Source organism: Rattus rattus, chromosome 10 (assembly GCF_011064425.1).
Source record: "Rattus rattus isolate New Zealand chromosome 10, Rrattus_CSIRO_v1, whole genome shotgun sequence".
NCBI classification, from domain to species: domain Eukaryota; kingdom Metazoa; phylum Chordata; class Mammalia; order Rodentia; family Muridae; genus Rattus; species Rattus rattus.
In genome coordinates, this window is record NC_046163.1 from 67,731,984 (window position 1) to 67,759,469 (window position 27,486).

General features: G+C 42.8%; 1 protein-coding gene across 1 annotated transcript in view; it reads right to left on the minus strand.

The window, feature by feature from the left end:
• Cenpf (centromere protein F) overlaps nucleotides 1–24,512 on the minus strand; it is a 45,719-nt gene extending 21,207 nt beyond the window's left edge. The window contains exons 1-10 of the mRNA XM_032915140.1: nucleotides 24,413–24,512; nucleotides 21,212–21,405; nucleotides 20,035–20,231; nucleotides 18,994–19,106; nucleotides 18,532–18,623; nucleotides 16,310–16,595; nucleotides 15,064–15,266; nucleotides 8,318–8,443; nucleotides 6,654–6,782; nucleotides 4,126–4,248 (exon numbers count right to left, since the gene is read on the minus strand). Of these exons, the coding sequence (XP_032771031.1) occupies nucleotides 4,126–4,248; nucleotides 6,654–6,782; nucleotides 8,318–8,443; nucleotides 15,064–15,266; nucleotides 16,310–16,595; nucleotides 18,532–18,623; nucleotides 18,994–19,106; nucleotides 20,035–20,231; nucleotides 21,212–21,373 (1,431 nt within the window). The 5' untranslated portion in view covers nucleotides 21,374–21,405; nucleotides 24,413–24,512. The remainder of the gene's footprint in view (nucleotides 1–4,125; nucleotides 4,249–6,653; nucleotides 6,783–8,317; nucleotides 8,444–15,063; nucleotides 15,267–16,309; nucleotides 16,596–18,531; nucleotides 18,624–18,993; nucleotides 19,107–20,034; nucleotides 20,232–21,211; nucleotides 21,406–24,412) is intronic.
• Between the last annotated feature and the right edge of the window lie 2,974 nt (nucleotides 24,513–27,486).

Genomic DNA, 27,486 nt, shown 5'->3' on the forward strand with positions numbered 1-27,486 from the left:
ATCATGTAACTGATTAAAATTAGCATTAATAAACCACAGAAATGTAATCACGTGTTTGTTCTAAGAACGATCACTCATCTAATGAGATCACAGATGTAATAGAACACTTTAAGTACTTTGACATGTGTAGTGGGGCATTGTTTTTACTATTTCTTCCCCCAATGTAACAGTTGCATGATCATCAGGGCTGAATCATGGATTGACTTACTATTTTTATAATCAAATCAAAGCAGGGCCTTGAAAAGGAAGCTGGGAAGACAGTGCATGATAAACAGCGCATGTACCTCCACAGAGGCTGAGGCTGGGGTCTTGGGGACGGGTGGTTGCTATGTCTGCATGCCTATTGGTCCCTCTGTGTCTTAGTCCATAACTGCAGACATGTAAGGAAGCAGCAAGCTCAATGAAAAGATTAGAGCATCTTTCTCCATTCTGGTATTAGCTTCATAAATATTGGTTCCTAACAGAGGAATGTTCAGCCAATCCTGGGACCCAGCAGGCTTATAATGCTATGACTGCAACCAACCCAAGAATTTTAAGAGGCCAGAATTTAGAAAATGAACATCTGAAAATGGATGCACAGGCTGCCATCCATCAGCAATTAGTTTTCCATGAGGCTACAGCCACTTAAGTCTTGATTGGGTAGCTCATTAGCCACGATGAGTTAAGCATACAAGGGTAGAGTCTCCTAGGCATCTCTTCTGTCCTCACGTGATTTGCAAAAGTGGGCCATACACTGGAAAACAGCCATCTCCACACCACCAGCCAACAGTAGAGCTTATCGAGCAACCCTACCCAGAGCAACTTGGTTTAGGAGCAGCGAGGGAAGCATCACTGGCTAGGGCCAGGCAGCTCGGGTATGCATTTCATGATCCTATCCATGAGAACAGCTCAATATGTCCCCTGCTGGGTGAAGGCGAGCTATATGGGAATGAAATGGATGCAGAAGACGTGCTTTCTCCCTTCTACTTTTTCATTCTTGCCTGCCAGGCCACACTCCTTAGAGGACCTAATACAATACAAATCCCTGTGCCTAGAAAGGTCCCCAAGCAAGCATTTCCTCATCCTGCCTGTCAATGATGGCATTTTACTGCCAAACCCCAGTGTGATGGAAGCTGGCACCAGAAGCCGGGTGAGCAGCTTATCTGATCTGCGCATCACTTTGATACAAAATGTTAACTTTACCCTTGACTGGGCCATTAAATCACATTTCCAGCGCTTATAATTTCTAATTGTGAGAAGTACATTAGTTTACTAAACACAGTCAAGGAAAATTTCAGTACAACTGTCACTTCATTTCAGCATCCAAAACCTATAAGCACATGGAACTTGTTTGTGCTTACTTGCAATTAGATACGAAATATGAAAATGCTCAAATGCACCGTGTCCTGGCCATGACCCTTCAGGGCTGCCAAGTAATCACAAATAATTGTAACATCAAAGGTCATTGATATTTGTGAAACAAAAACAGCAAGCACATCCTGGACTTCCATTGTTTATTGAACATTTACAGGCAGGGCACTGGGCCACACACTTTATATGAAACAATGGACTTAATCATGAATAGTCCTGAAAGGGAAGGCTATCATTCGCTTCTGTCTGGAGACTAGAAAGGGATCACCCGGGGTTGGGGATTTAGCTCAGTGGTAGAGCGCTTGCCTAGGGCGCGCAAGGCCCTGGGTTGGTCCCCAGCTCTGAAAAAAAAAAAAAAAAAAAAAAAAAAAAAAGGATCACCCCAAGGTAACACTGACAAGTTGCTTCTCTGGACCCAACCACAGTTCAAAGTACAAGAGGCAGGGAAGCCTTGAATTCCAAATCTTACTGTTTTATTCCAAAAGAATACTCACGGGCAGACATAGGCATAAATTAAGATGAATAGTAAGATTGTATATTGGCCTGTGCTGAGCCTTTCCACACGACTGGGTTCATTTGAACATGGTCGGCATGCAATGCAGTGGTGCAGTCTGGAACTAGAGAGGGCACCATAACCAGACCCCATGGAGACCAAATAAGCCTTCAGGAACACCTGCAGGACAATGTCCAGACTATTAAAATGCCCCACAAGTTACGGCAAAGGTGTTTAGACTGAACCACATGACAGTGCTACAGAATGTTCGAACAGGCAGCCAGTCAAGTCGCAGGAGAGTTCCTGGCTAAAAGGGAGGCTCACAGAGGGAAGAGCTTCATGCCAGTCTGCCTGTGGAAATGTTAGCAGAAGCATCTGTTGGTTGGTCCCCACTGGCCAAAAGGCAAACATTTGTTTTGCTGCAATAAACATGCACTGGAAATGTTTGCAGATGAACCCATCACAGGATTTGACTGAATGTTTTCCACACAGAGTACAGGAGTTGAACGCCCCCACCCCATCCCCAGCAGTCTTCCCACTTTGTTGCTGGCTGCTTTAATAACGTCATCTTTGCTATGACAGGTGTTCACATTTACAGTGAAATACCATGGGGACAAATATATTTAGACTTTATCACCTAGATAAGGAACTGTTGTTATGGACAAAATTATTTTTCTTTCATCATTAGCAGGCTAAAAAGTGATGACAAAGCGGCTCAGTAGTGGAAACATTCCTGCTGTAACACCTGAGACGCGCCTTTACTGCTCCTCTGCTGTTCTTTGTTAATTTGTGGCTCTAGTCAAACTCATCCATCAGCTGTTTCTAAATGCTTCTTAATTAAGTCCTTTAAAACAAACTCCAGGCTACCAAGGAAGTTCAGAGAAGCCAAACTGACATGTGTAGGAATAAAATCCTCAGAGCACTCCTATACCATGCCCTCAGCCACTGCCTGGCAGAACAGGTATCTCTCTCTACAGGATGCACACTGGACGCTAAGATCAATGTTCATTTCTAAAGAATAAATCCACTTATAACTATATTATTTATTTATTTTTTGACAGGGCCAGGGATTGAACTAAGGTCATTTCTTTAAGTCTATGATTTCCATTGGGGTTTTTAACACTGTGTAATTCCAAATTAATCCTTCAAGAAGGTTTTCATATTTCAGCACTGTAGGTAGAGAAGGCAGGCTCTATACTAGCCTGGGACACACAGCCTGAGTGTATGTATCTCAAAACCAAAGGAGCACATGTGTGCCAGCACAGGCCTGTGATCCCAGCACTGGGATCTGTAATTTGAGCCCTGTGCTAAGTACTTAGTAGGCTTTAGGCTATTCTAGACAACTTAGACTCTGTCAAATAAACAGATAAGAAAGAAAGCAGGAAAATTAATAATCCACATTAGCAGTTTACTCCCTTTAAATTACAAACTCCTTTCTTTTTTCATAATTCCACCTCTCAAGTGGTCTAAAATAATCTTTAAAACCGTGATTCTCAATCCTCCCAATGCCGTGACCCTCACGTTGTGATGACCCTCAAGCATAAAATTATTTTTGTTGCTACTTCATAACTGTAATTTTGCTACTCTTATGAACCATAATGTAAACATCTGATATGCAGGATATCTAATATTCTACCCCCATGAAAGAGTCATTCTACGCCCCCCCACCCCCTCCCCCAAAGGGTCTTGACCCACAAATGGATAACTGCAACTTCACAACTTGTGACCACAGGAACCAGCGAGATCGCTCAGTCAGCTTCAGAGAAGCAGCTGCTGCTCTTGCTTTGGACACGGAGGCTTTCACAACCTCTTCTGGCCTCTCTGGACAGCAAGTGGACATTTGGTGTACAAATAATACATACGTGTAAATGAAAAACTTTAGACTTGATCATATATTAATTCCTCATGCTAAATGCATGAGTAATCATTTCAAAATAAAAAAAGTAAGGACATTCGGCATATATAAAACACGTTTACATTAACACCTGGAAAAGGAAAAAGATGTATGGTAGTAATAAAGCACTGACAAATAATTCCATGTCCCTTTCTGCACCAGGGAGAAAGCACACAAAGATGCAATCTTCAGTTTGATCCTGGAAACCCACATAAAGATGAAGAGAGGACCAATGGCTACAAGTTGTTCTCTGACCTCCATGAGCATGGTGTGACACACATGCGCACGGGCACACACACACACGTACACTCACAGACACATACACACACAGTTTTCCCAAGAAAGACATTCTCTTTTTATCCTGCGTGGGATCTGTTCCTTGACATACCTCACTGCTTCTCCTCAGCTCATTCTCTGTGAGCTGACTCGCCTGAAGAGCTTGTTCTGCTCTGCTGAACTTGTGCCTAATTTCTTCCAAACTCCTTTCTAACTGCTGCTTCACTGATGTGACCTACAATAGAGGAAAAAATAGCCAAGTTCTGAATGCATGTTTTCTGCAAATAATCAGTCATTCTTAAAGAATAAGAAAAACAAAAAAGCTGAGATGAGAGAGAGAGAGAGAGAGAGAGAGAGAGAGAGAGAGGCAGACAGACAGAGAAAATGGGTGATCATCCCCTCACTACATAGAGTGGTGTGGGATTTGCCTATAGCCTATGCACATCCTCCTGTGAATTTTGTATCATCTCTATACTACCTATGAGTGCTATGTAAGTAGCTACTTTATTAAAGAAAATAACAAGAAAAAGTCCATGTTTTCAGAACATCATAGGCCTAATTACAACAGTACACAAATGAGCAAGAGACACACTCAAATGTTCACACTACAGGGAGAAAGAGTATCAGAGATGGAGGATAGATGTGGCAACCAGGGATGCTAATACAGAAGCACAGGCTTCCCGACTCAGGAGCAAACAGTAGCATCGTAATCAAAGCCTGAGGATGTCCCCACTTAATATATTGAGCTGATAGCCAGGGGGCCACATGGCAAAAATGAAGCAAGTGAGGAGAGGCCAGGAGATGAACGTCACAGGGAATCAGGGAAGGCACCTGAATCTGCCACCCAAGAAAGATGTGGCCTGGCAATGGGGCAGTAAGTGACTACACAGGGGGGGTTTGGGAGGCAGGCAGGAGGCTAGCATGGCAACTGAGAATGGGCACTGGGATTGGGATGTTGCAGTGGACATGGTCAAAGCAGTTGTATTCAATGTCGTGTATGAACACGCTGACGAAAAAGTCAAATTTACTCCGCTCAGAGGAAGGGCACATGGAAAACCTGCTGGGGTGGAAGACCAATTAGTCCCTGATAGGTGATGGTGATAAGACCACATGCTATAAAATTTGTAAGAGCTGGAGGATGGGGTAACCACAGTGAGCCATGTCTTCTGGAGTCATGAAGCTACAGCAGCCACAGTTGCGTGTTCAAGACCTGCACAAGATCAACTTCGTCCACACTCCAGCATGGACGGGGAGAAGGAGACAGCTCCCTCCCATCCCTACCTGAGGAGCAAAGAACAAGTGGTGGCTGCTGAGGGAGGAAAGTCAGCCTTCTAAGGGCCCCTGTCAGGTCAACTCTGCTCCGTACTCAGGAGTACATTGTCAGTACAAACTGGACTCAAGGGTTATAAATAACACAACAAGATATAGAGTTGGGAGTGTAGATCTAGAAATCATTAAGAAGAGAAAGGAGGTGAAATATGACCAAAATATATTGTATGCATCTTTTAACTTTTTAAATAAAAGATATTAAATTAAAAAATAAAATATACTATTATTCACACAGGGCTATACACATATACATTATAAAATACAAACACACACAGTTGTACGTTAACAAAGGTAGAGTCAGCAGTTTTGATGGACTAGGTTGAGATATGAAGCAAGAACTTCGGGAAAGGGGCTGGGGATTTAGCTCAGTGGTAGAGCGCTTACCTAGGAAGCGCAAGGCCCTGGGTTGGTCCCCAGCTCCGAAAAAAAAAAGAAAAAAAAAAAAAAAAGAACTTGGGGGAAACCTAGAAGTGTTGGCTGCACACTGTGAAGACCGTAATTCCTGTTTAGAAGGAGAGATACAGGGGACCAAAGGAGGTCCTCATTCAGAAACAATGGCTGAATCCTATGATCAGCTCACAAAGGTAGAACGCCGTAGACTGAAGCCATAGAACAAGAGCCATCATGACATAGGGAGCAGGCAAAGCCAGAAACCTGGCGTCTGAAATAAGTCCACTGATAACTGGCGGGCTTTAACTCCCTGGGGAAGGAACTGCTTAGGACAGCCTCCCATTGTTACAGATCCCATAACGACCAGAATATCACAGATGCGCACTGAGATTCAGAACTACAAACCCAGTCTATCAACCTTTTTTCTGAGAAAACTGAGCCATAAAGATTGTTTTCTACTTTGAAAGGGAACGAAGGAGAGAATTTAGAGAACAAAGGAACTTAGAGACTGAGACCTGGACTGACTTCCATATCAAGAGTACCAGAAAGCTGATCTCAAGGATGTCGGGAAGAAAATGGTCATCCAGAGATGGGAGACCAGAGGAAGGGAAGGATGACTCTCAGGTTCTATAGACTGTTGGACAGGAGCAGGATCTGCTGTGCTACTGCTCAGTAGGGTGACTATACATAAGAGTTATGCTCTGCACAAATGCTGGGACAAAGGATTTTGAAAGTTTTCACCATAAAAAATGACAAATGTTTAAGATAGATATATTTAACCTGAAATATTACATTTTTCAAATGTATCAAATGTCACATTTTTTTTCTGCTTTTCACTTTTAGTTAACACAAAACCTAAGTCAACTAAGACACAGAGGGAGCACGTGTGCAGGACTGTGTGAACTAAGTTCTGTACCCTACCTTCTCCAGCTCCAGCTGGAGGACGCTGAGCGAATGCTTGGCTTGCTGTAACTCCTGGCTAAGTCTGGTTTTCATCTGAGTGTACTCATGGTCCAGAGCTTGGAAAGACTGATGTTGTCGGGACAGCTCCTAAGAAGCAAAACATCACACCAACCAACCATTACCAAAGGTGATCACAGGCACAGGCACAGCCCACACATCCTACCAGGCAATGCTGTTTGCAAAGTGCAAGAGACAGCAGGAGTCATACTGACCATCTACTCAACGCCACAATCACCCATGATGCTGACTCCTGATAACCAGAGTCACCAGCCGACCACATGGAAGCCAGCCTCTTTTCACCTATCACCTATCTTAGTTATCTCAGTTTTGAAGGATGGAGGGCAGGAAAAAACAGCTGAGCTGCGATCAATACAACTTAGCACAGAACACACTAAAAATGTAGGCTTAGGTGCTAGGAAGATGGCTCAGTATATAAAATGCTTGCCATCCATGTATGAGCATGGACCCCAGGAACCCCAGAAAACCCAGGCAGGTGTGTAGTTAGCTGCAATCTCAGCACTCAAGATGCAGAGAAAGAGGATCCCCAGGGCAAGCCGGTCAGCTATAAGAATAGATCAGCCAGCTCTAGGTTCAACTCAGAGACCCTGCTTCCAAAAATAAAGTGGAGAGTAACTGAAGAAGAAGAAGACATTCGGCATCAACTTCAGCCTCCTCACTCATGCCCACATGTGCATGTGCATCTGTACTCAAATGTGCCCACACATGTGCATGTATGTGTATGTGCATCTGTACTCAAATGTGCCCCCGCACATGTGCATGTATGTGTATGTGCATCTGTACTCAAATGAGCCCGCACATGTGCATGTATGTGTATGTACATCTGTACTCAAAATGTGCCCACACATGTGCATGTACGTGTATGTGCATCTGTACTCACATGTACCCACACATGTGCATGCATCTGTATGTACATCTGTAAACACACACATGTGCCCACACACCTATAGACATGCTTTAAAAAAACAAACAAAACACCCCAACGGCTATAGGATCTGGCATGGTGACACCATACACCTAACCCAGCACTTGGGCAGTGAAAGCAGAAGGACCCGTGGTTCACAGGGCCTGGACTAAATAAACCCATGTTCAGCCAGATACAGTCACCAACAATGGCCTCCATTTGACAGAACAAGAAGGAAATGCGACTGTTGATGATGGCAACCAAGGGAATGTCGATGCGCATTTATGCTCAGACTGAATGACCAGAACAACCCACACTGACACAGTACTTCCACCATGCCCCCGTGAATCCCTGACCACCTCAAACACCAGATTAGGTGATTAACCAACTCACGCCTCAAAAAGACAACTGAAAACCACGAGGCAACCCTCTCACTGTAGAGCATGAGCTCAAAGATGTTCCTTTCCTACTCAGTACTAAATGTCAAGCCCATAAAGAAGGCTAACTCCAAAAACATGTCCGTCCTTGCAAATAAAGAAGTGGATGATGAGGAATGGTGAGGGCAACGGCAGTGGCCTTATGTTCACAAAGCAAGCGTGCTCCATGATGTCCTCAGTCAGAAAAAAACAGTTCTTCCTTCAAACTGCAAAGCCAATGGGTCTGTCTCATATAAAGTCCTCCATGAGCCCTGTCACCTTACCTCTTGAAGTTCCTTTTCTTTCTCCTTAACTCTCTGTTCCAGAGAACGTTTAGCACTCTCTGCGTTCTGTCGATGACAACTCAACTCCTCCGTCAAATTCTTCAGCTTTTGTTCCAAGGTAGTACACTGATAACAGATAAAAGTGTTCCACACAAGACTAGTTACTCAGAGAACAAAGCTGAATTTTGTGTTTTAAGAAATTTTAGTCTAGGCCAGTGTGGTGATCCATACCTGGAAACCCACCCAGTACGAGAGGTAGAGGTAGGCAGATCTCTGAGTTCAAAGTCAGTAGGGTCTATATAGTGAGTTCCAGGCCAGCAAGGGCTACAAACATATTGATACAAATAAATTGTAGTTCCTACAGTCCATTTCATGTTTACCATGTTTTGGCCTTTTTATTTCACTTAAAGTCAGGTTTATATTCATCATCCAAATCCTAAGGTCACTCTGATTCTATAAGCACACAGATATTTATATGGAGGAAATATCAACAAGGAGGTTAAACATTAGTGCATTTTAAAACAATTCACAGTGTGCCCCACAGGAAAAGGAGACAGCAGTCTTAGAGCACACCAACACCACTGCATGGCAACACCACTGCATGGTAAGGGGATCGAAAGGCAGCACTAGGCCTGAGAGCTGACGGTCTGACTCCAGTCCCCAGAACCTGCATGAAGAGCAGGTGTGCATCTGTAAACCCAGCATTCCCATGGCAAGATGAGAGATGGAGACATGAGAAGTACCCAGACATTCTTGTCCCAGCTGGGCTGAGGACTCACTCCTGCAAGTCGTCCTCTGACCTCCTTCACACAGAACATCTATCAACAATCAGACAGTGATACTGGCCTAGTGATTTAGGAGCTATAAAATAACTAGGGCAAGATCCTTGCTGTCCTATGAAAGTCGTTGCAATCATATTAGAGACAGACAGACAGACAAGACTCCCCCCACCCCAAGTCAAGCAAGGTCCCTCACTATGCAGCCCTGGCTGGCTTAGAACTTGTAACATTGACCAAAGTAGCTTCAAACTCATGGATCTGCCAGCCTCTACCTTCCTGGTGCTGGGATTATAGGAATGTACAACCATACTCAGCCCACAATGAATTTTTGTGAAAAGCTTTAAATATTAAATAAACCACTTCCTTCCATAACCCTCATTATGCCATTACATTTCTAGAGGTTCCCAGACCCCAGGAAACCACAGCTGTTTTCTAATTATGCTCTCAAAAGCAACAGGAAGAATATGTTGTTGCTGTCTTATCTGCCCATTTTAAAATTACATGAAAATTTGGGATATTTTCTTAAAATTAAACAAAATTGTTTTAGTTATTAATGTGTTGAGATTCATTCCATTCCTTGAAGCCATCCCTTTAGTTCAAATCCTTAAAATAGCTGACCCCCAAAACACCATACTTAAGTAGTGACAAGAGAGCTGTACCGAGGCTGGGGAAGTGGCCCAGAGGTGAGTGCGCTGCTGCTCTCCCGAGGGACAGAATGTCAGCTCCCACATGCGAGCTCACTGCCTAGAACTCGAGTTCCAGGGAATCTGACACCCACACACTGACGTGCATCCAAGCAAAACACCCATGAACATAAATACTTGGGAAAAAAAAAAGAAAGCTTATATTAATGGGGAAAGAGTTCTCCACTCTGTGAGAAGCCTCAATTTAGTAAGTTTCCTCATTAGTACTTTTCTCTGAAATTCTAGCAATACAGACATGTGTGAGTGTATGTGTACCTGGGTTTGCAATGTGTAGAAAGGCGCATATGAGCAGTGCAAATGGAGACCAGAAGTCAACATCAGTGTTCTCCATCTCAATGGCTCTCCATCTTAGTTTTTCAGGCAGTCTCTCAATGATACTGGATGAGGTCACCAATTCAGCTGGACAGCCTGGACAGCCTGGACAGCCAGCAGCAGGGGTCCTTCTGCCTCTGCCCGCACCGGACTCTGCCCCCAGTGGTAGGACTACAGGCACATGTTGAGTTACTATGTGTGCATATGTGATGGGGGAGTAGCTTCTGGGAGGCAGTCAGTTCTCTCCTACCATGGGCTCCAGGGACTGAAGTCAGGCTGTCAGTTTCTTTCACCCACTGAATCAATTCACAAATCCCATTTATGTGCACAAGTCATTTAAGCAGGAGTGTTGGGGACGGATTAACTACTGCCCTCAGGCCTGTGTGATACGCACTTTACTGAGGAAGCCATCTGCTCAGCCACCCAGAGTCTAATTTAACACCATTATGAGTACTATATTGGAAATCTGAGAATTGAAGAAAACACTATGCAATATCTTGCTGGAAGACAAAATGTCAGTTATTAACTAAGCAAAGATGAACAGTACCAAACTGGTCAATGGTAACTAAATGATTTTGGAAAAACCAGAACTTTAGGAAGATAAGCGTAAGCTTCACGTAGTGGCACATTTCAGCATTCAATGCTGAGACAGCAAAGTCATCAGTGTGAGGCCAGTCTGAGCTACACAATGGAACACTTTCTCAACAGAAAACACTGAATGTTTTACATGTGTGCATATGTAGACTCTATCATGCAGATGAATTCCCAGCTTTTTATGTGGGTGCTGGGACTCCACTCAGGTCCACAGCAAGCACTTTTCCAAATGAACCATTTCCCTAGCCTCAGAAAACATTACATGCTTAAGCCAACACATCAAATCTACCTTCTGCCTCAGACATTATAATAACTCCATTGTTACAATAATCTTTAAGGTTTTTAAATTCCCAAAGAATAATACTGCATGATTTATAAGAGTAAATATAAATGTAAGACACAGTGACTGAGAACCTGCTGTCCTCAGCATATGGAAATGGATAGGCAGCTCAAAGGTCACTGGCCATGACGACAGACTGGCATTTGGATGATTGGCAATCTCACAAAAAAACAAAAACAAACAAAAACAAAACAAAGTAAATGGACCCTTCGCGCCCTCTACTGGTACTCCCTCAAAGTGCAATAATACATTCCTAAGGGACTTCGAGCCTTTCTTTACAGGCAGGGTGGATAAAAACATCTTTGAAGGTATTTATACTTCATTCAAAACTATTTTGAATGTCACTGAGGTACCAGTTATGCACAGCCCATGTGTAAGTAAATGGCCACTAGATGTCATGTACGCTCCACACTACTCTAAGGCAGTGCTTCTCACCCTTCCTAATGCTGAGACCCTTAATACAGTTCCTCATGTTGTGGCAACCCCCGACCATAAAATTATTTTCATTGCTACTTCATAACTGTAAGTTTACTACTCTTATGAATCATAGTCTAATATCTGCTATACAGGATGTCTAATATAAAAGCCCTGCATGACCCAGAGGCTGAGAACCAATGCTCAAAAACACAAGTTCAGGTTCCTGCAAGCATGTAGCTTATGGCCCTGAGCACTCCCTGCCAGCTCAAACTGAAGTCTGCAAACTGTTAGAAAAGACCCAAACTATTATAAGCAAGCACTCAATCACTTGAGGGCACAGAGCTCCATTTTGTAAAATAAGCAATTCTAATGACACACAACATAAAGCAGAACATTTAACAAATTCTCATGAGGCACAAAGGAAAATGGAACTGAGTTTTCAGTTGGGAAGATTTGAAACTGACTGGGGGAAAAATGACATCCAAAAGGCACAGAAATAAAACCAAGTCCTAACCTGGAGGCACAGTAATGAGATGAAGAGCCAAGTTCTAAGCACTGTCCAAGTAAAACTCTAACAATACTCTGATAAGAGAGCTCACCGAAAACGACAGACCACAAAGATCCTTTCTCACCAAAACAGACTGATGCTAGTTCTTGTTACAGAGACAGAGATGGAGCCAAAATCAGCTAAGTCGACTATAAACTCCGTGAGTTATGATAACAGCAATTAATATTATAAATTCACCCTGACCCAGGTATCAATTAATATTATAAATTCACCCTGACCCGGGTATCAATTAATATTATAAATTCACCCTGACCCGGGTATCAATTAATATTATAAATTCACCCTGACCCGGGTATCAATTAATATTATAAATTCACCCTGACCCGGGTATCAATTAATATTATAAATTCACCCTGACCCGGGTATCAATTAATATTATAAATTCACCCTGACCCGGGTATCAATTAATATTATAAATTCACCCTGACCCGGGTATCATGCCAAAACCTTTACAAAAAGTACCCCAATCTTTTTGTCTAAACATCACTTTGAAAAGAGACAGACCAGGCCTATTCTGAACACTACTTTGAAATAAACTGTGCATGGAAAGAAGGAAGGCGGCTACCTAGAGAGTTCACGTCAAATATAAACACAGCCCTGGGAGAAAATAAAACCAAAATGAGCTAACCTCAACCCAGAAATATCCTTCAGATGAAGAGGAATCAAAACATTTTCAAGGAAAGGAAAACTAGGACTTGTGGCCAGCACACACCCCCTAAAACAATCCAACAGGAAGCACTTTAAGCAGAAAAGTAACGATCAAAAAACAAACACACACCCAAAACCCTGGAAAGGGAGAAAACACAAGAAAGCAACAATTAAATAATCTCTGACATTTTTTAACATCTGACAATTGACTTAAAAAATGTAATACAGTCAATATAGTTCTAAGTGTATGTTAAGAAAACATTGAAGACTATTACAAATGGGGCAGGGTAAAAACAAGGGAGAGAAGTGTGTCATATTTAAAGCTGTCAAAATGAACATACCAATAGCCTATGAATCCCACGAAATGTTTATGTAATCCTTGGAAAGGTAAGAAACAAAGCAATAAAAAACAGAAACAGAAAGCAAAACAAAACTGGCAGGCTTAAGTCATGACAAATAGTTACACTAAATGTAAATGAGCTAAATTCACCAACAGTAAAGAGTTAAAAGCCTAACTATATGCAAAACATACTTCAAAGAGGGCAACATTAAGTAGTATGAAAAGAGAAAGAAATACAGAAATTTGACAACTCTGATTAAAACCAGAAACCATTAGAATTCCTTCAGTAGGAAACATAATTTTGTTAATTATTTTAAAAAACAAACAAACAAACGTAGGGCTGCAGAGAGAACTCAGAGCACTGACTGTTCTTCCAGAAGTTCTGAGTTTAATTCCCAGCAACCACATGGTGGCTCACAACCATCTGTGGTGGGAACAGATGCCCTCTTCTGATGTGTCTGTGGACAGCCGCAGCGAACTCTTATATATAAAATAAATATTTTTAAAAAACTGAATGTATAAATATTAAAGTCTCCATGAAAGAAATCTGTAGGTCTGGGTGATTTTTAGTGAATTCTACTGCATCCAAGAAGAAACTAAAACAATGGCACTTTCTTCTTCCAGAAGACTGAATAGAATAGAACAGTTCCCAGCTCATTTATGAAGCTGAAATTACCCTGGTAACAAGTATCATACAAAGATGGAAGGAAAAAAGAAATGCCAAACAATAAATCTCTCTCATGAAAATCAGACACCTAAATCCTTACCAAGTTACTGGCAAATAAGATTCACATCTAAATAAAAAATTACATACCATAATCAATGTGGAATTTTTCTAAACACATAAGGCTCCTTCAAATATCTGAAACCCAATCAGTGTAGTCTGCCACATTAATAAGCTAGCACCTCATGTAACTGAATGTGCACCTTCAATTACTTAAAACAAAATTTTAATTAGGGAAGAAAAAGGAACTTGGCCTTGGAAAGCAAAGAGACCCAGGTCTACTGCAGCGATTTTCTCCTATAAACTCAGAATGTTATTTATTAAAGGAAAAACAATTCCTTAAGAACACTTCAGACATCGCTTTTTTGGGGTTCTCTGTAATTCTAATAGCCAACAGAAAGAACCCCATGCCTAGGACATAAATCATGACATTAAGAAGAATGTAGGATGCCAGAGGCGATGGCAAGAAAACGCAGAGAGTGGAGGGAAGTGGGTCTTCCACATAGAATGACAAAATAAGCCAAACACTGGGCTCAGAGACTTGCTCCAGAAGGTACCAAGTCCATCATGGCTGGTTTTGGAAGGTAATTCACTTCTCCATGATGTTTGTTACCACATACTAATTCTTTAAAAACATGTTTATTTACTACACTACTATTTTCTGAATTTATTTCACTATTACTATATTCTGCCTCCAATAATTGCTGTTGCTCTTCCTATCTCCAGGTCTTGAACAATGCTGAACAGACAGCAGACACTCAATAAAGAACTTAGTGAAGAACTAGTGACAGAAATAAAAGAAAAGCAGAAGTAGGCTTGGGTTAAACATGATCTCACTCAAAGCCTTAAGAAAGGTCTAGGGCCGCACGTATCTACTGAGTCCCAGGGGCAGACGATCTAGCTCCCATGATCTACTGAGTCCCGGGGGCAGACGATGTAGCTCCCATGATCTACTGAGTCCCGGGGGCAGACGACCTAGCTCCCATGATCTACTAAGTCCCGGGGGCAGACGATCTAGCTCCCATGATCTACTGAGTCCCGGGGGCAGACGACCTAGCTCCCATGATCTACTGGGTCCCGGGGGCAGACGACCTAGCTCCCATGATCTACTGAGTCCCAGGGGCAGACGATCTAGCTCCCATCCTGTGTCCTGAAGCTTCTCCAGCTTCCTCCTCTCCCATCAGTGCTCGCTGCTCACTGTGACTTACTCAAGGGCACAGGCCAGACAGGTCCTATCACTACCTGACCACGACTACTAGTTCACATGCCTCAGCAGCACCAACATGGGCTTTCTCAATCATTCATGGAAAAGTCAAGTACCTTGGCTGCTGCTTGCTCATACTGGGCTGCGGTTCTCAGTACTTCATCTCTGGTTTTATTCAAAATTTTCTCTTTTTCAATTAAGTCCACTTTTGTTTTCTCCAGTTGTAGCTGTAACTCTTGGAATTTATTCACTTGGTCTTTCATTTCCTTTTCTTGTCCTTGCAGGCGTAGTTCTAACTCATTCATCTTGCTTTTTAGTTCTTAAAGCACAAAAGAAAACCACACTCCAATTTATATAGATACATACAGATAGATATACATGTATTCACAAACTGTTCACAACTTAGTGACTTTACCTACTACGAAGTCTTCAGTGAGATAAGTCTTATTACATTAAATACAGAAACTACCTTAATTAGATTTAACTTCAACAGTCAGTCTCTGCACTGACACATGAATTTGAATACTTTATATTTCACTTACACCTTCAGAAGCACACAGGAAGGGAATGCTTTACAAGCAGTATCTATGGTAGTGGTGTGCTTACCACAGGGGATGTCCTCTGAAAAGTCGCCACTGAACTTTACACTCTGGACACTAAGGTCTGCTTTATGTCCATATCAATTCAAACCCATGCTGGGCAGTGGAATGCTCACCCCCTACAGTACCCAAGAGCTTTGCCTCCACTGAAGAACAATAGTGTAAATCTCACATAGTCACAAAATGAACAACCAAGTCCCTCCCTGTTCCCCCACACAGTGCTGGCTCCAAGGACGCTGGCAGCACCGCAGCTCTCACCACACACACTGATGACAACTGTCCATGTATCCCAGCACTGGGAAGTACCAGAGTTCACAACACCACCTGCAGGCTGGCTGTCAGTGTAGTGTGGAACAGCAGCCACGGTCACAGGTTTGTTCCCTATGGACAGCCTGGCTCGCAGGGCAGAACTGTCTGCACACAGGCCACACCTCTGGCCAAGGCTGGCCAGAGCACAGCTCATTCTAAGAACACAGGCGCGATGCATGAGGGGTGCAGACTTGTAATCAACCTTCTCTCTTTGCTTTTGGGACAATAAATCAAAGTCTTCACACTACTTCTAAAGGCCAACAGCACTGTTTCAATAAAAATACAAGTTTCTCCAAAACTGTCAATGTCTTTTGTCATTACAGAAATGGAAAATTTCACAACACGAGTCTAGGATATGAACTAGAAAGGTGTCTAACAAAATATACAATGCACACCCCCAGACTAAAATTATCTAGGAAAACCTTCATTCAACCTTAATTTGTCAGAAAGTTACCTTGATTCTGGGCTTTGGCCTGGTGCAAAGGCTGAGAGCAATGAGGATCGTCAGGGAGGCTGCTGCAGTCTCCTCTCCCTATCTGAACACTTGATTTGTTAGGGGTCACTTCTTCCCCCAAAAAGTGAGCAGCAGAGACATCTCTCCGTAGTGGGGTTCTCAGAGAACAAGATGAAAGGCGACTTGGGGTTTTCTCCTGTTGCCAAGAAAATACCGATGATGAAGCCTGATGTCTTGCGATGTCCCGGTGATTCATGGTAGCTTGGGAAACAGGCAGGCTCGCTTTCTGCAAAAACAAACACTTTAGAGCTCTTTAGAAATCCCATTTTTTTAAATTTTTTTATTTTTTCCCCCAGTGTTGGGGATCAAACCCAGGACCCTACCTATGTTCTACAAGCTCATTACTACTGCCCTACCTTCACCCACAAACCTGGAACTCTCAACACTCAGGGCTATTTCTTTTCAAAGAGAACATAAAGCCACAACCCCATAGTGACAACGCAGAGCAGCAGGCTGATGGTGAACTCCAAACAGATGCAGGACATCATGAGCGCCAAGACCTAGTAATGCAGTGTCCTCACCCGTTTCTCAGGTGAGCAAGAACGACCACCTGAGACAGATACCACCACTTCCTAAGGGCCAAACCTCGGCTCTAATGCTTACCATCATCCACCTCCATCTTAAATCCCAAACCGGCTTCCTTTGCTTGTCTGTCTTCCCCACCTACCTCTCAAGATCAACCTATAGAACTGTCACTGGTCTCATGCTTCATACCTGGTAATCCCCTAGGAGCAGCATGTGGCTGTTTTATATCAACACTTGCGTGTAGCCTGTGCTCTACAGTACTTTCTGCCTTCTTTCTGATAACATAAAGCCTTGGAGGCAGACGCTGTGTTAATTCTTCAGCAAGCATTATTCTGCTATTGGAGAGTCAATGGTTACAGAAAGTCACACTCCTTTAACATCGGGGTAGAGCTGGTACCAAATGAGGAAGTGCATGTCTCTAAGACAAGCTGGATAACCTAAGACAAGCTGGATAACTTTACTTTTATTTATCGTGGTAAGCAGTACGTTTGGTACAAAACTCCTGGTGACCTCAAAACAAGCTTTAAGGATAGGTAAAGAAATAGGTCTCTTTTGATCCTCAATATTTAGTTCCCTACTTATAAAGTCTGCCTTCAGCTGTTTGAATTGTAACATCTCACTAAATACCTATGTCTTTGTTGCCTTTAAGCAATTCTCTCACCAGTTCTCTGTTTACTGGCCCATATGATAATGGAGTCTCTCTCTAGGGTTCAGTGCAGTTGGTAGAGTATGTGGCCAATATACATGAAGTCCTTGAGCCTATCCACAACACAGAATAAACCAAGTTCAGTGGCACACCTCTGTGACCCTGGCCCTCAGAAAACAAGGTGGGAAGTTCAGAAATTCAAGGCAATCCTCGGCTACATATAAGTTTGAGGCTAGTCTAAGTCTTGAAAACACAAAACAAACAAACAGAAAAACCTACTGGCAACTACCAAAGCAAACAGGACACCACATTGCCAGCATTCTCTTCTGAAATAAAAATTTTACCAATAACAACTCTCAAAACCCACAGTTCTGACAGAATTGCAGTGCACAGAGGAGTCGGCAGCAAGCATCAAGAATAAGGAATAAGTCCCAGACCTTCCCTCTCCAAGCATGGTCCTTATCTAGTTTTAATAAGATAAAACGGCCCTGGTTACCCCCATGAACATTCAATATTTGCAGCTAAAACTAACCTCACCTAGAGTCTTTAGTTTTGATTTTAAGACAAGGTCTTAACCACATAGCTCAGGATGGCTCGGCATGCCAGACCCTCCTGCCTCAGTCTCCTCAGAGCTGAGATCACAGACATGTTCCACCAAGCCCAGACTTCCTAAGTTTAATGTGCATACCGCTGCACCTGTGCACATCAGAAGACAGCTACGGGAGTCCAGTGTTTTTCTTCCCCCATGGCTGCCACAGATCAGACCCAAAAAGTCAGGATGTCACAGCAAGGGCCCTCACCTGCTGAGCCATCTTGTTGGCCCCTACTTTTAAAACAAAGGAAAATAATCACTACCAATGAAGCCTGGAATTTTTCTCAAGGTAAGAGAAATAAACCGGATGGATCTACATACAGCAAATCGCTCTCCGTATACTACAGCCAAGGGTTTCTGTAAGTACATGTTCATTGACAGGGACCATAATGAACTTACTTTCGCATGCAAAGCTTTAATCTCTGCCTCTAATCTTTTCCGGTCTTCAACTTCTTTATTATATTTTTCTTTTAGATCTTCGTATGTGGAACCTAAACCCAGACAACCAAATAAGATTTTGTGTCAACTAATGACTTCATAAAAGAATTAAAAGATCAGCAATGATTGTGCTAAGTCTTGAATATCTTAATATTTAATAGAACATTGTGGAGCAATATGTCAAAGTATTAATCAAATTACTCATATATGAAAACAGGTGTCTTCTATATTCTTAAACAAAATTTCTTTTGAAACATACTGCAAAAGGGTAAAATATAGAGGTAAATGCTTACTCCTAATGGATCAACATAACTCAACAAACATGCAATTGGGGATGACATTTTTGAAACACTAAAATTAAAAGCGAAGTACAATTTGGACTAGATCATTAATTCATAATTTAGAGCTCAGAGCTGTTTAAGCAGACATAATACTGACTTGGTGTGAGTGGAGTGGTGAAGAGTTTCTGGGGTGTACTGCATGGGTTTAAGGAACCCTCTGCCGATTGTTGGCTTCTCTCAAACTCAGATTTATACCTGTTTAAAAAGCCGAAGAGACCAAGAGCACAGATTAGAACAAAGACTACAGAATACCAATGCCATATATTTCCAAAGAACAGAGAAGTGTATGACAATTAGGCTCTCAAAATCCTTTTATTCGACATTTAGTAAGAGCTAATTCTTAAGCCAGATGTAAAAGGAAGTAGCCACTCTTCAAAATATTATAAAGTCCTATAAGCACTTTAGCAGCAAAGAAGTAATGAGGGCTTGGGATACAGTCCGACCGTATTTTACACTCCGTCTAAGCAAAAACAAAAAACAAAAAAAGACACAGAAAGAACTTCAGAAACACAAGTCAAGTGGTATTATTCAAACATAGGTTCTAATTATGAAAATGGAGACATTACTTATGATAATCACTACAAAACAAGAGACTTGGGATGGGCAAGGTGGCTCAGTAGGTAAAGATATTTGCCACCAATCCAAGATTGATCCTTGGGACTCATAGAGAAATTATTACCAAAAATTATTCAAAGACTTCACCATGTGTGCATGAACACACAAATAAATAACTTAGAGAATTCTATGGCATTTTATAAAGAGATACAAATTAACATAACACATCTACAAAGACTATGGCTAGAAATGCTATCCATCTAACTTTAGGGGCTCTTTTGCTCCATGGAAATTACAGAGAGAAATTATAGGCAGGTACCGGCTGATCTCTGGCAGCTTTAGCTTCCCTGAGTGCCTGGCAAAAGCAAGGGGTGACAAATGAGGCTCTCTCCAGTGTGGCCTGTCTGCAGGTGTTGTATATTGGGACCCTCAGCACTACAAGTTTTAACCTTTCTTATGTGAGCCTAGCTACAAGTTAGGATTCCTCAGCCTTTGCCCAAGCTCTCAGGTGGAGTCTGAGGCCTCAGCAATGAAGTCCACAGGAATGTTACGTTACTCAGACAGTTACCGCTTAAGCTCCTGCTCCAGCTTTTCTATTTGCTTTTTGCATGAGCTCAGTTGACTTTCTTGAAAATTCACTTGTGACTCCTTAACTTGAAGTTCGTGAGAAAGCTTCTGCCGTGTTTTCTCCAAATTTTCACATATCTCCATCAATCTTTGATTTTCCCTTTTCAGGTCTGCACCCTCAGTTTTTCCATCTTCAACCTAACAGAGATTGTTGACAAGGAAATAGTTATGTACTTACCAAGTATTACACATAAATCTGACTCTAACTTTTCTGTGATGCCATAGTAATAATAAACCCCTGAGGAGGGGGTGGTGACACTTCATGAACAAAGAAATTTTAAATGACCAAACTTTGTATATACAGACACAAAGTTCTATAAAGTCCACATTTTATTATCTTTTAACATCCTCTAAAGAATTTGAAAATAAAAGCCTGCAGCAATGGCTCAGTGAGTAAGAATAACTTGCTGCTCTTGCAAAGTACCTGGGTTCAATTCCCATCACCCATGTCACATGACTCACAATTGTCTGCAACGCCAATTCTATGGGATCTGATGTCCTTTTCTGAGCCCTCATACATGTGGTACACAATCAGACACATACACAACACACACACACAAATATATTTTTAAAAAAGAATTTTAAAATAACTCATAACTTTTCCTGACTATTCCTTTTCAAGTTCTAATGAAGAAGTCAGTTATTTAAAGGAATCAAAAATCCCTCCATAAGCAAAAATATATTAGAAGTCACAAGCATAGTTGTACTACTACATAGTTGGCTAAAGGGGTTTTGCTTTTTTTTTAAAGGTTTTCATTTAATACCCCAGAAGAGATGATGTTGGGAACATCAAAGTTTTTTAAAGCTCACTGTTAGACAGCAATCTCCATTTCAACTGTAAAATACCACAAAACTATCTCGATCCAGCTCTGAGGCCAGACACTTGACCTTATCACACGCGGCAATAAAGCTATTTCCCAAACCTAAGTTAGAATGAAATGAAGCCCTAAATATCTGCAGGTATGCAGCAATAAAGCCACAGATGAAGAAGATCAGAGGCAACTGAAAACGTCTAAAGAGGGAGAGAAGATACCACCTGGAGATGGCAAGATCTGCTTCCTACAGGAAAGTGAAAAGAAGGGGAGGACCCAGCAGGAGACCGCCTGCCGCACTGATACCTTCTGCTTCTGCTTCTGCAGCGCGGCTTCGAGAGAGTCCAGCTGAAACTGCCTCTGCTGTTTCTCCTTCTTCAGTTTGTCCAGCTGTCCTTCAAGCTCTTGAATTTTCTGAAGAGCTCTGGTCGGGAGACCTTCCTTCCACTCTTCCAACGCCCAGCTCATCTTGTTTTATTTTTAAAGCATCTAGAAGTAAACTGAAAAAAAAAAAAAAGTTAGTAAAGAAACTTTTAAGATTATATAACATTCTGTGCTTTCCTCATTTTATTCTTATTTTTCAGTTTTAAAGTCGTAGCCACTTGCTTTATATAAAGACAGAAATGCCTTGCTGTAATGTTTCCAGGTGAAACAGATCTACCTGTATGAAAGGAAAGCACCACATGATCTCCAAATGCTCTTCTCCCTCTCCCCATCGTCAGCATTCGCACTTTAGAGCAGTGCTTCTCAATCCTCCTAACGCTGCGAACCTTCACTACAGTTCCTCATGTTGTGGTGTCCCCCAACCATAAAATTATTTCATGGCTACGTCATATCTGTAATCTGGCTACTGTTATGAATCTTAATGTAAGCATCTGCTATGCTGGATATCTAAAACGTGACCCCTCTGGGGTTCAAAACCCTACCATTCGAGAACCACTGCTTTTAATCCTCAGGGAAGCTTTTTCTGTGATTCCTAAACAGGTTAGTTTCCAGTCAGTCTCTCACAGACATCTAACAGGTCAGTTTCCAGTCAGTCTCTCACAGACATCTAACAGGTCAGTTTCCAGTCAGTCTCCCACAGACATCTAACAGGTCAGTTTCCAGTCAGTCTCTCGCAGACAACTAACAGGTCAGTTTCCAGTCAGTCTCCCACAGACATCTAACAGGTCAGTTTCCAGTCAGTCTCTCACAGACGTCTAACAGGTCAGTTTCCAGTCAGTCTCTCACAGACAACTAACAGGTCAGTTTCCAGTCAGGCTCTCAGACATCTAACTCTTTCCAAGCTGCATCATTTGTTAAGACTGATGCATGCGTGCATTAGTCAAAAGTAAGTCCGGGCTACTGCCAGGACCACTGCAAAAGTGACAGAGGCATGCTCCACATGTAAAAGGAACACAGACAGGGATTCAAAGGGCAATTCGAGCCCTGCCGCTGTCACTCAAATGCAACTGGTCTTTATGTCTTGGTTTTGTCAATTATGAGAATAATGTTGGCAACTTCCTTGAGCATTAGAATGGCATCACCTGATACATTTCCTACATGTGTTAACTATTATATCAGTTCCCCAAAAACATACTTCAGCTTAGGACACAAAGGAAATGTGGATTACCTCCTTCTGAGCCACATCCATGTACGTATAGAGACAGTATCTAACTGGAAATATTTTGAAAAGATATTTCCAAAAGTTAAAGAGAAACAAGGATCTTGGCATGTTAGATATGGGCCTTGAAGACAGTTTCTGCTGTCAGCTTCATGATTTTTTTCTTCCGAGATCTCATTTCTCAGAAGACATCTGTAATTCCACGCCCAATTTCCTGCAAAATTTTCTAAAAGAAATCAAAGGCCTCTTAACTAAGACAAAGAACAACTGACCCTGCTCTAAGAGATGGCGCTCGTGTAGCTTGTCCATTCAAGATGAGAGTACGCTAGACCAAAACCACACGCAAAACTGTCTTAACTATTCAGCCAGCCACCGAAATCATTACATCAAGATTCCTCAGCCAAATCCTCCTTTTAGCCCAGCACTTGAGAGACAGAGGCAGGCGGATCTCTTGAGTTTGAAGCCAGCCTGGTCTACAGAGTGAGTTCCAGAACAGCCGGGGCTACACAGAGAGGAAAAAAGCCACGGCCAACAAGACAAGAAAGAACAATCTAGTGAGGATACAAGCAGGAAATGCAGCAGGCTTCTTCTCTAATTCAAAACCTACAAACAGCTATGTACGTTTGTTTGTAGTCACACCTTGTTGAGAACAAGAAGGTAGTTATGTATGTAGTTAGTATAACAAAAGTTATATTTCATTATGCTGAGGATTATTATACAATATTTACACTTTAAATTCCTAAGCCTATCTTCCCATGGCTGCTCACCTATGTGATGTATTTTAGCTTAAGGACAGATTCAGTTTAGTTTTGTTTTTTTCTCTTTATTATTATTATTATAATTATTATTTATTCACTTTACATCTTTTTTTAAAGATTTATTCATTTATTATATATAAGTACACTGTAGCTGTCTTCAGATACACCAGTAGAGGGCATCGGATCTCTTTACAGATGGTTGTGAGCCACCATGTAGTTGCTGGGAATTGAACTCAGGACCTCTGGAAGAGCAGTCGATGCTCTTAACCGCTGAGCCATCTCTCCAGCCCTCGCTTTACATCCTAAAGGTAGTTCCCCACCCCACAAACACCTCCCCTTCTTCTCAGAGAAGGGGAAGACCCCCTTGGATACCACCTGATCCTGAGACATCAAATCGAAACAGGACTACACACATCCTAAGGCCCTAAAAGCCAACAGAAGTTTTTGATTCGAGGGTTAGGATCCTGAGGGCAGACCAAGGTGTCTTCTTTTCAGAAACTCAGAGCAGAGCACTGTTTCGTCTCCACTTACATACTGTCCAGTGGGCATCATGGGGTTTTAGGGTTATTTGAGTGAGAGATATCAGAGTTCTGGTTATTAGCCTTGGGTGTTTAAAGAGCATTTTTTACTATGTTCATTAAAACACATTTTCTACCTTGCCTACGCTTACATATAAATACACCACACCGATCCCCTACCTACTTGCGATTAGGTGTTGACGAAGTAAGGAACCATCTGACCGCCACCTAAATTGGGTCACTGGAGCAAAAGTTGTAAAAATCCGTAAACGAAAAAAGTAAGATTGAAGAGGCAGGGTCTGAGAGGAAGACGAAAGGTGAAGCAAAACGTCGGAGGTGAAGGTTTAAAAGGACTTCCACCGGAAAGTAGGTCTTAAATTATGCGGAGGGCTCGCTTCAAGGGCCAATCGCCCGCCTCTGGTCCTAAGAGGTTCTGGCGGGTTTCTACGGTTGTCCTCCGTCAGAATCCTGCCAGTGCTATTTAGTTCTGGCTGCTGAGCACAAAGCACAGCCTGGCACCCAGGCGACCCAAAGCCGCTAAGCGAGAAAGAAGCTACAAGAAACCATGAGGGACTCCGATGGGGCGCCGCGTGGGGGACGGGGATTCCGGGCTGGGGGGGCTGCTCACCTGAGCGCCTCTCGGAACCCGGCTCAGGGATCCGAGAACCCCGGGTTCTTCACCGCCGAGCTCCTCACAAAGCGCGCCGCACCTGCCGCCCAGCACGAGCGATTCAAACTGCCCGCGGCCACCGCCCCTCTTCCTGTCGTTCACTTCCGGTCCCGCCCAGCTAGTCTCCACACCTATTGGCCATTGCTAGAGGCTGTCGACCAATCCGCGCCAGGATCCTCGGTGAGCCGCCTCTGATTGGTTCTTTTGGACGACTGTTTAAAAACAAGCGGTGCCTGCGCAGACTTTGGATGCGCAGGCGTTGCCTAGAGACGGGCGCTGCATGCTCAAAAGGGTGGCCCTGAGCCGCTGGGCGGGCTGAGGAGGAGGGTGAGGCCTGTTCTGCGGGGTGGCCGCTCACTCTAACCGTAGGACAAACGTGAGGTGTTAGCTCTGAGGTGACTATTACTATAAAAGTTGGCTGCGAAGTTGAGCCAGCTGGCGCGCGCCTGAGGAGGGCGTTTGGAGGACAGCCTGGGCTATATACAGAGGCTCTTGTCGCAAAATAAATACAAAATAAATAAATATAAATAAATAAAACGCGTAAATAAAACGGAGGCACAGCATAACAAAATAATCTGAACTTGAATCTAAGACATGCATGCAAAACACCAACTGCTGACCTCTCAGTCATCTCCGTCTTATTTTCAAAATCTGAATTTGCGCGCACAGGTTGTAGTGGCGCTGAATATGAGATTAAAGGGGAACGCTTTTTATCAGACTCAAAATATTCACAAGACCCTTCTAAAATGAGTGTACTCCAACCTTTTTATGAAGCCCAGGTTTGTGAGTATATGAGCAAATATATATATATATATATATTCCCAATTAAAAAAGTGAGAACTGACTGCTCTTCCAGAGGTCCTGAGTTTAATTCCCAACAACCATAATGGTGGCTCACAACCATCCGTAATGGGATCTGATTTCCTCTTCTGGTGTGTATCCAAAGAGAGTAACTGTGTACTCACGCATGATGGGGGGATGGGGGAGAGAGAGAGAGAGAGAGAGAGAGAGAGAGAGAGAGAGAGAGAGAGAGAGAGAGATTGAATTTCACTATGGTTGCTTATGGAACATGAGTAAACAAACTATAGTGTTTCTTTAACAGAGCAGTGCCCCTTACCAGTAGCTACACAACACAGTGGTGGAGGGAGGGCGACACCGTTTCTCTTCCCTCATCAACTTTTATCAGTTAAGTCCTCAAGGACAGGTGAGATCCCTTTCCTCACAAATAAGCTTCCAAAGGCAGGAACAAGCTAGGAATTGTGAAGTTGATGTGCTGCCTTCCATCTCTTTCAAACTTGCTCTGTCCCCTTTACCTTTCATTAGACCATTCCTGCAGTTGGATTTGGTTCTGCTTCCCTTTTACTGAAATCATGCTGATCCTTCAGTTCAAACACAACTTTCTTCATAAAACCACTGAGCAGGCTAACTTTATGTCAATTTGACACAACCTAGGGTTATCTGAAAGGAGATTTTGAAACATGGAGAAAATGCCTCCATAAGATCCTGCTGGAGGACATTTTCTTAATTAGTGGTTGATGAGGGAGGTCTCACTTAGCCTAATGCGAGTGGTGCCAACCCTAGGCTGGTGGTCCTGGGTTCTATAAGAAAGCAGGCTGAGCAAGCCAGGGAGTGAAGGACAGTAAGCAGCACCCCTCCATGGCCTCTGCATCAGCACTGCCTCAGGTTCCTACCTTGTTGGAGTTCCTGCCCTGATTTTCTTCAGTGATGAGCAGTGATGTGGAAGTGTCAGCTGAATAAACCGGCTCCTTCCAGCTTGCTTTGGTCATAATGTTTCATCACAGCAACAATCGCCCTAAGACAACCACACTAAGACGTTTCCTGGTTTTCTTAGAACTTGGTTTCTACACTTCCCTTTGAGGATTCTTGCCCTGCCCTTGCTTTTCTAGCACTCAGTCCTTCTCGAAGCGCAGACCACCATGCCCGGACCATTCATCTACTACCTTACTTTCTATCACTCAGTGCTGTCTAGCCTTCCCATCTTCTTCTCCGGTGTGAGCTGCAGCACTCAGCACTGAGACCAACGCCATTACCCTTTGTTCTAATGTCTCCCAGACGTGTGCATTTGCCTGTCTGTTTGTCCTCTTCCTGGGGAATACTGTGAGACACATAGGGACAGAAAGAAGTCCTACAACTGGACACTCACATACAGCTACGAACCCACCCTCTGGATTGCTCCCCAGACCTTGCTCCAAATTTTAGAATTTCCCCAGCCTCCTCTAAGTACCCCCTTCCTGCTCACCCTCAGGAGTAGACCTCACTGTATAGTTCGCAGGAAACGTAAGATGTCATAAATGAAACCTCCCATCACCCAAACAACCCTGGGAAACATTTCGAATTCTACCAGGCTCAACTGTGTTATGTAGCACACCTCTCTCAGGGCTTCCCCTCCTCAACGATCTAAATAAACAGTCCTAACTACTTCCAATTTCCTAGTAGCACCTAAAGACCTAAATATTTTTCTTTAAAAGTAAATAGTCTTTGAATTGGAGAGGTGGCTCAGCAGTTTCTGCTCTTGCAGAAGACCTGGGTTCACTTCCCAGCATCTGCATGGTAGCTCACAACCATAACTCCAGTTCGGGGAATCTGATTCCCTTTTCTGGGTCCACAGTATACAGCAGGACACACATACTGGCAAAACATGCATGCACATTTAAAATGAAAACTGAAAAATAACTCTTCTCTTGGTTCCTCTTTGCTCTACAGTGATCACTCTTGTATCTCTTCTCACATCCCACTTCTTTTTAGGGTCAGTTAGTGCCTGGGACTGATCCTGGTACCCAGTTTCCCAAGGGAAGCAGTGAAGGGGTAGGGACTCAGTGATGGGGACCAAAGTTGCTTAATCTTTGGTTAAGTCTTCTGTGTTTAGTTCTTGGCTATCTGTGGACAAAGGCTGCTTACTTTTGGCAATTCTTCTGACTTGAGCTCTTGGATAGTCCATGGCTGGTATATTTGGTAATTTTTCTCTTCCTTTAACTCTTTGCTATTCTCAGGCTAAAGGCCACTGGTTTCTG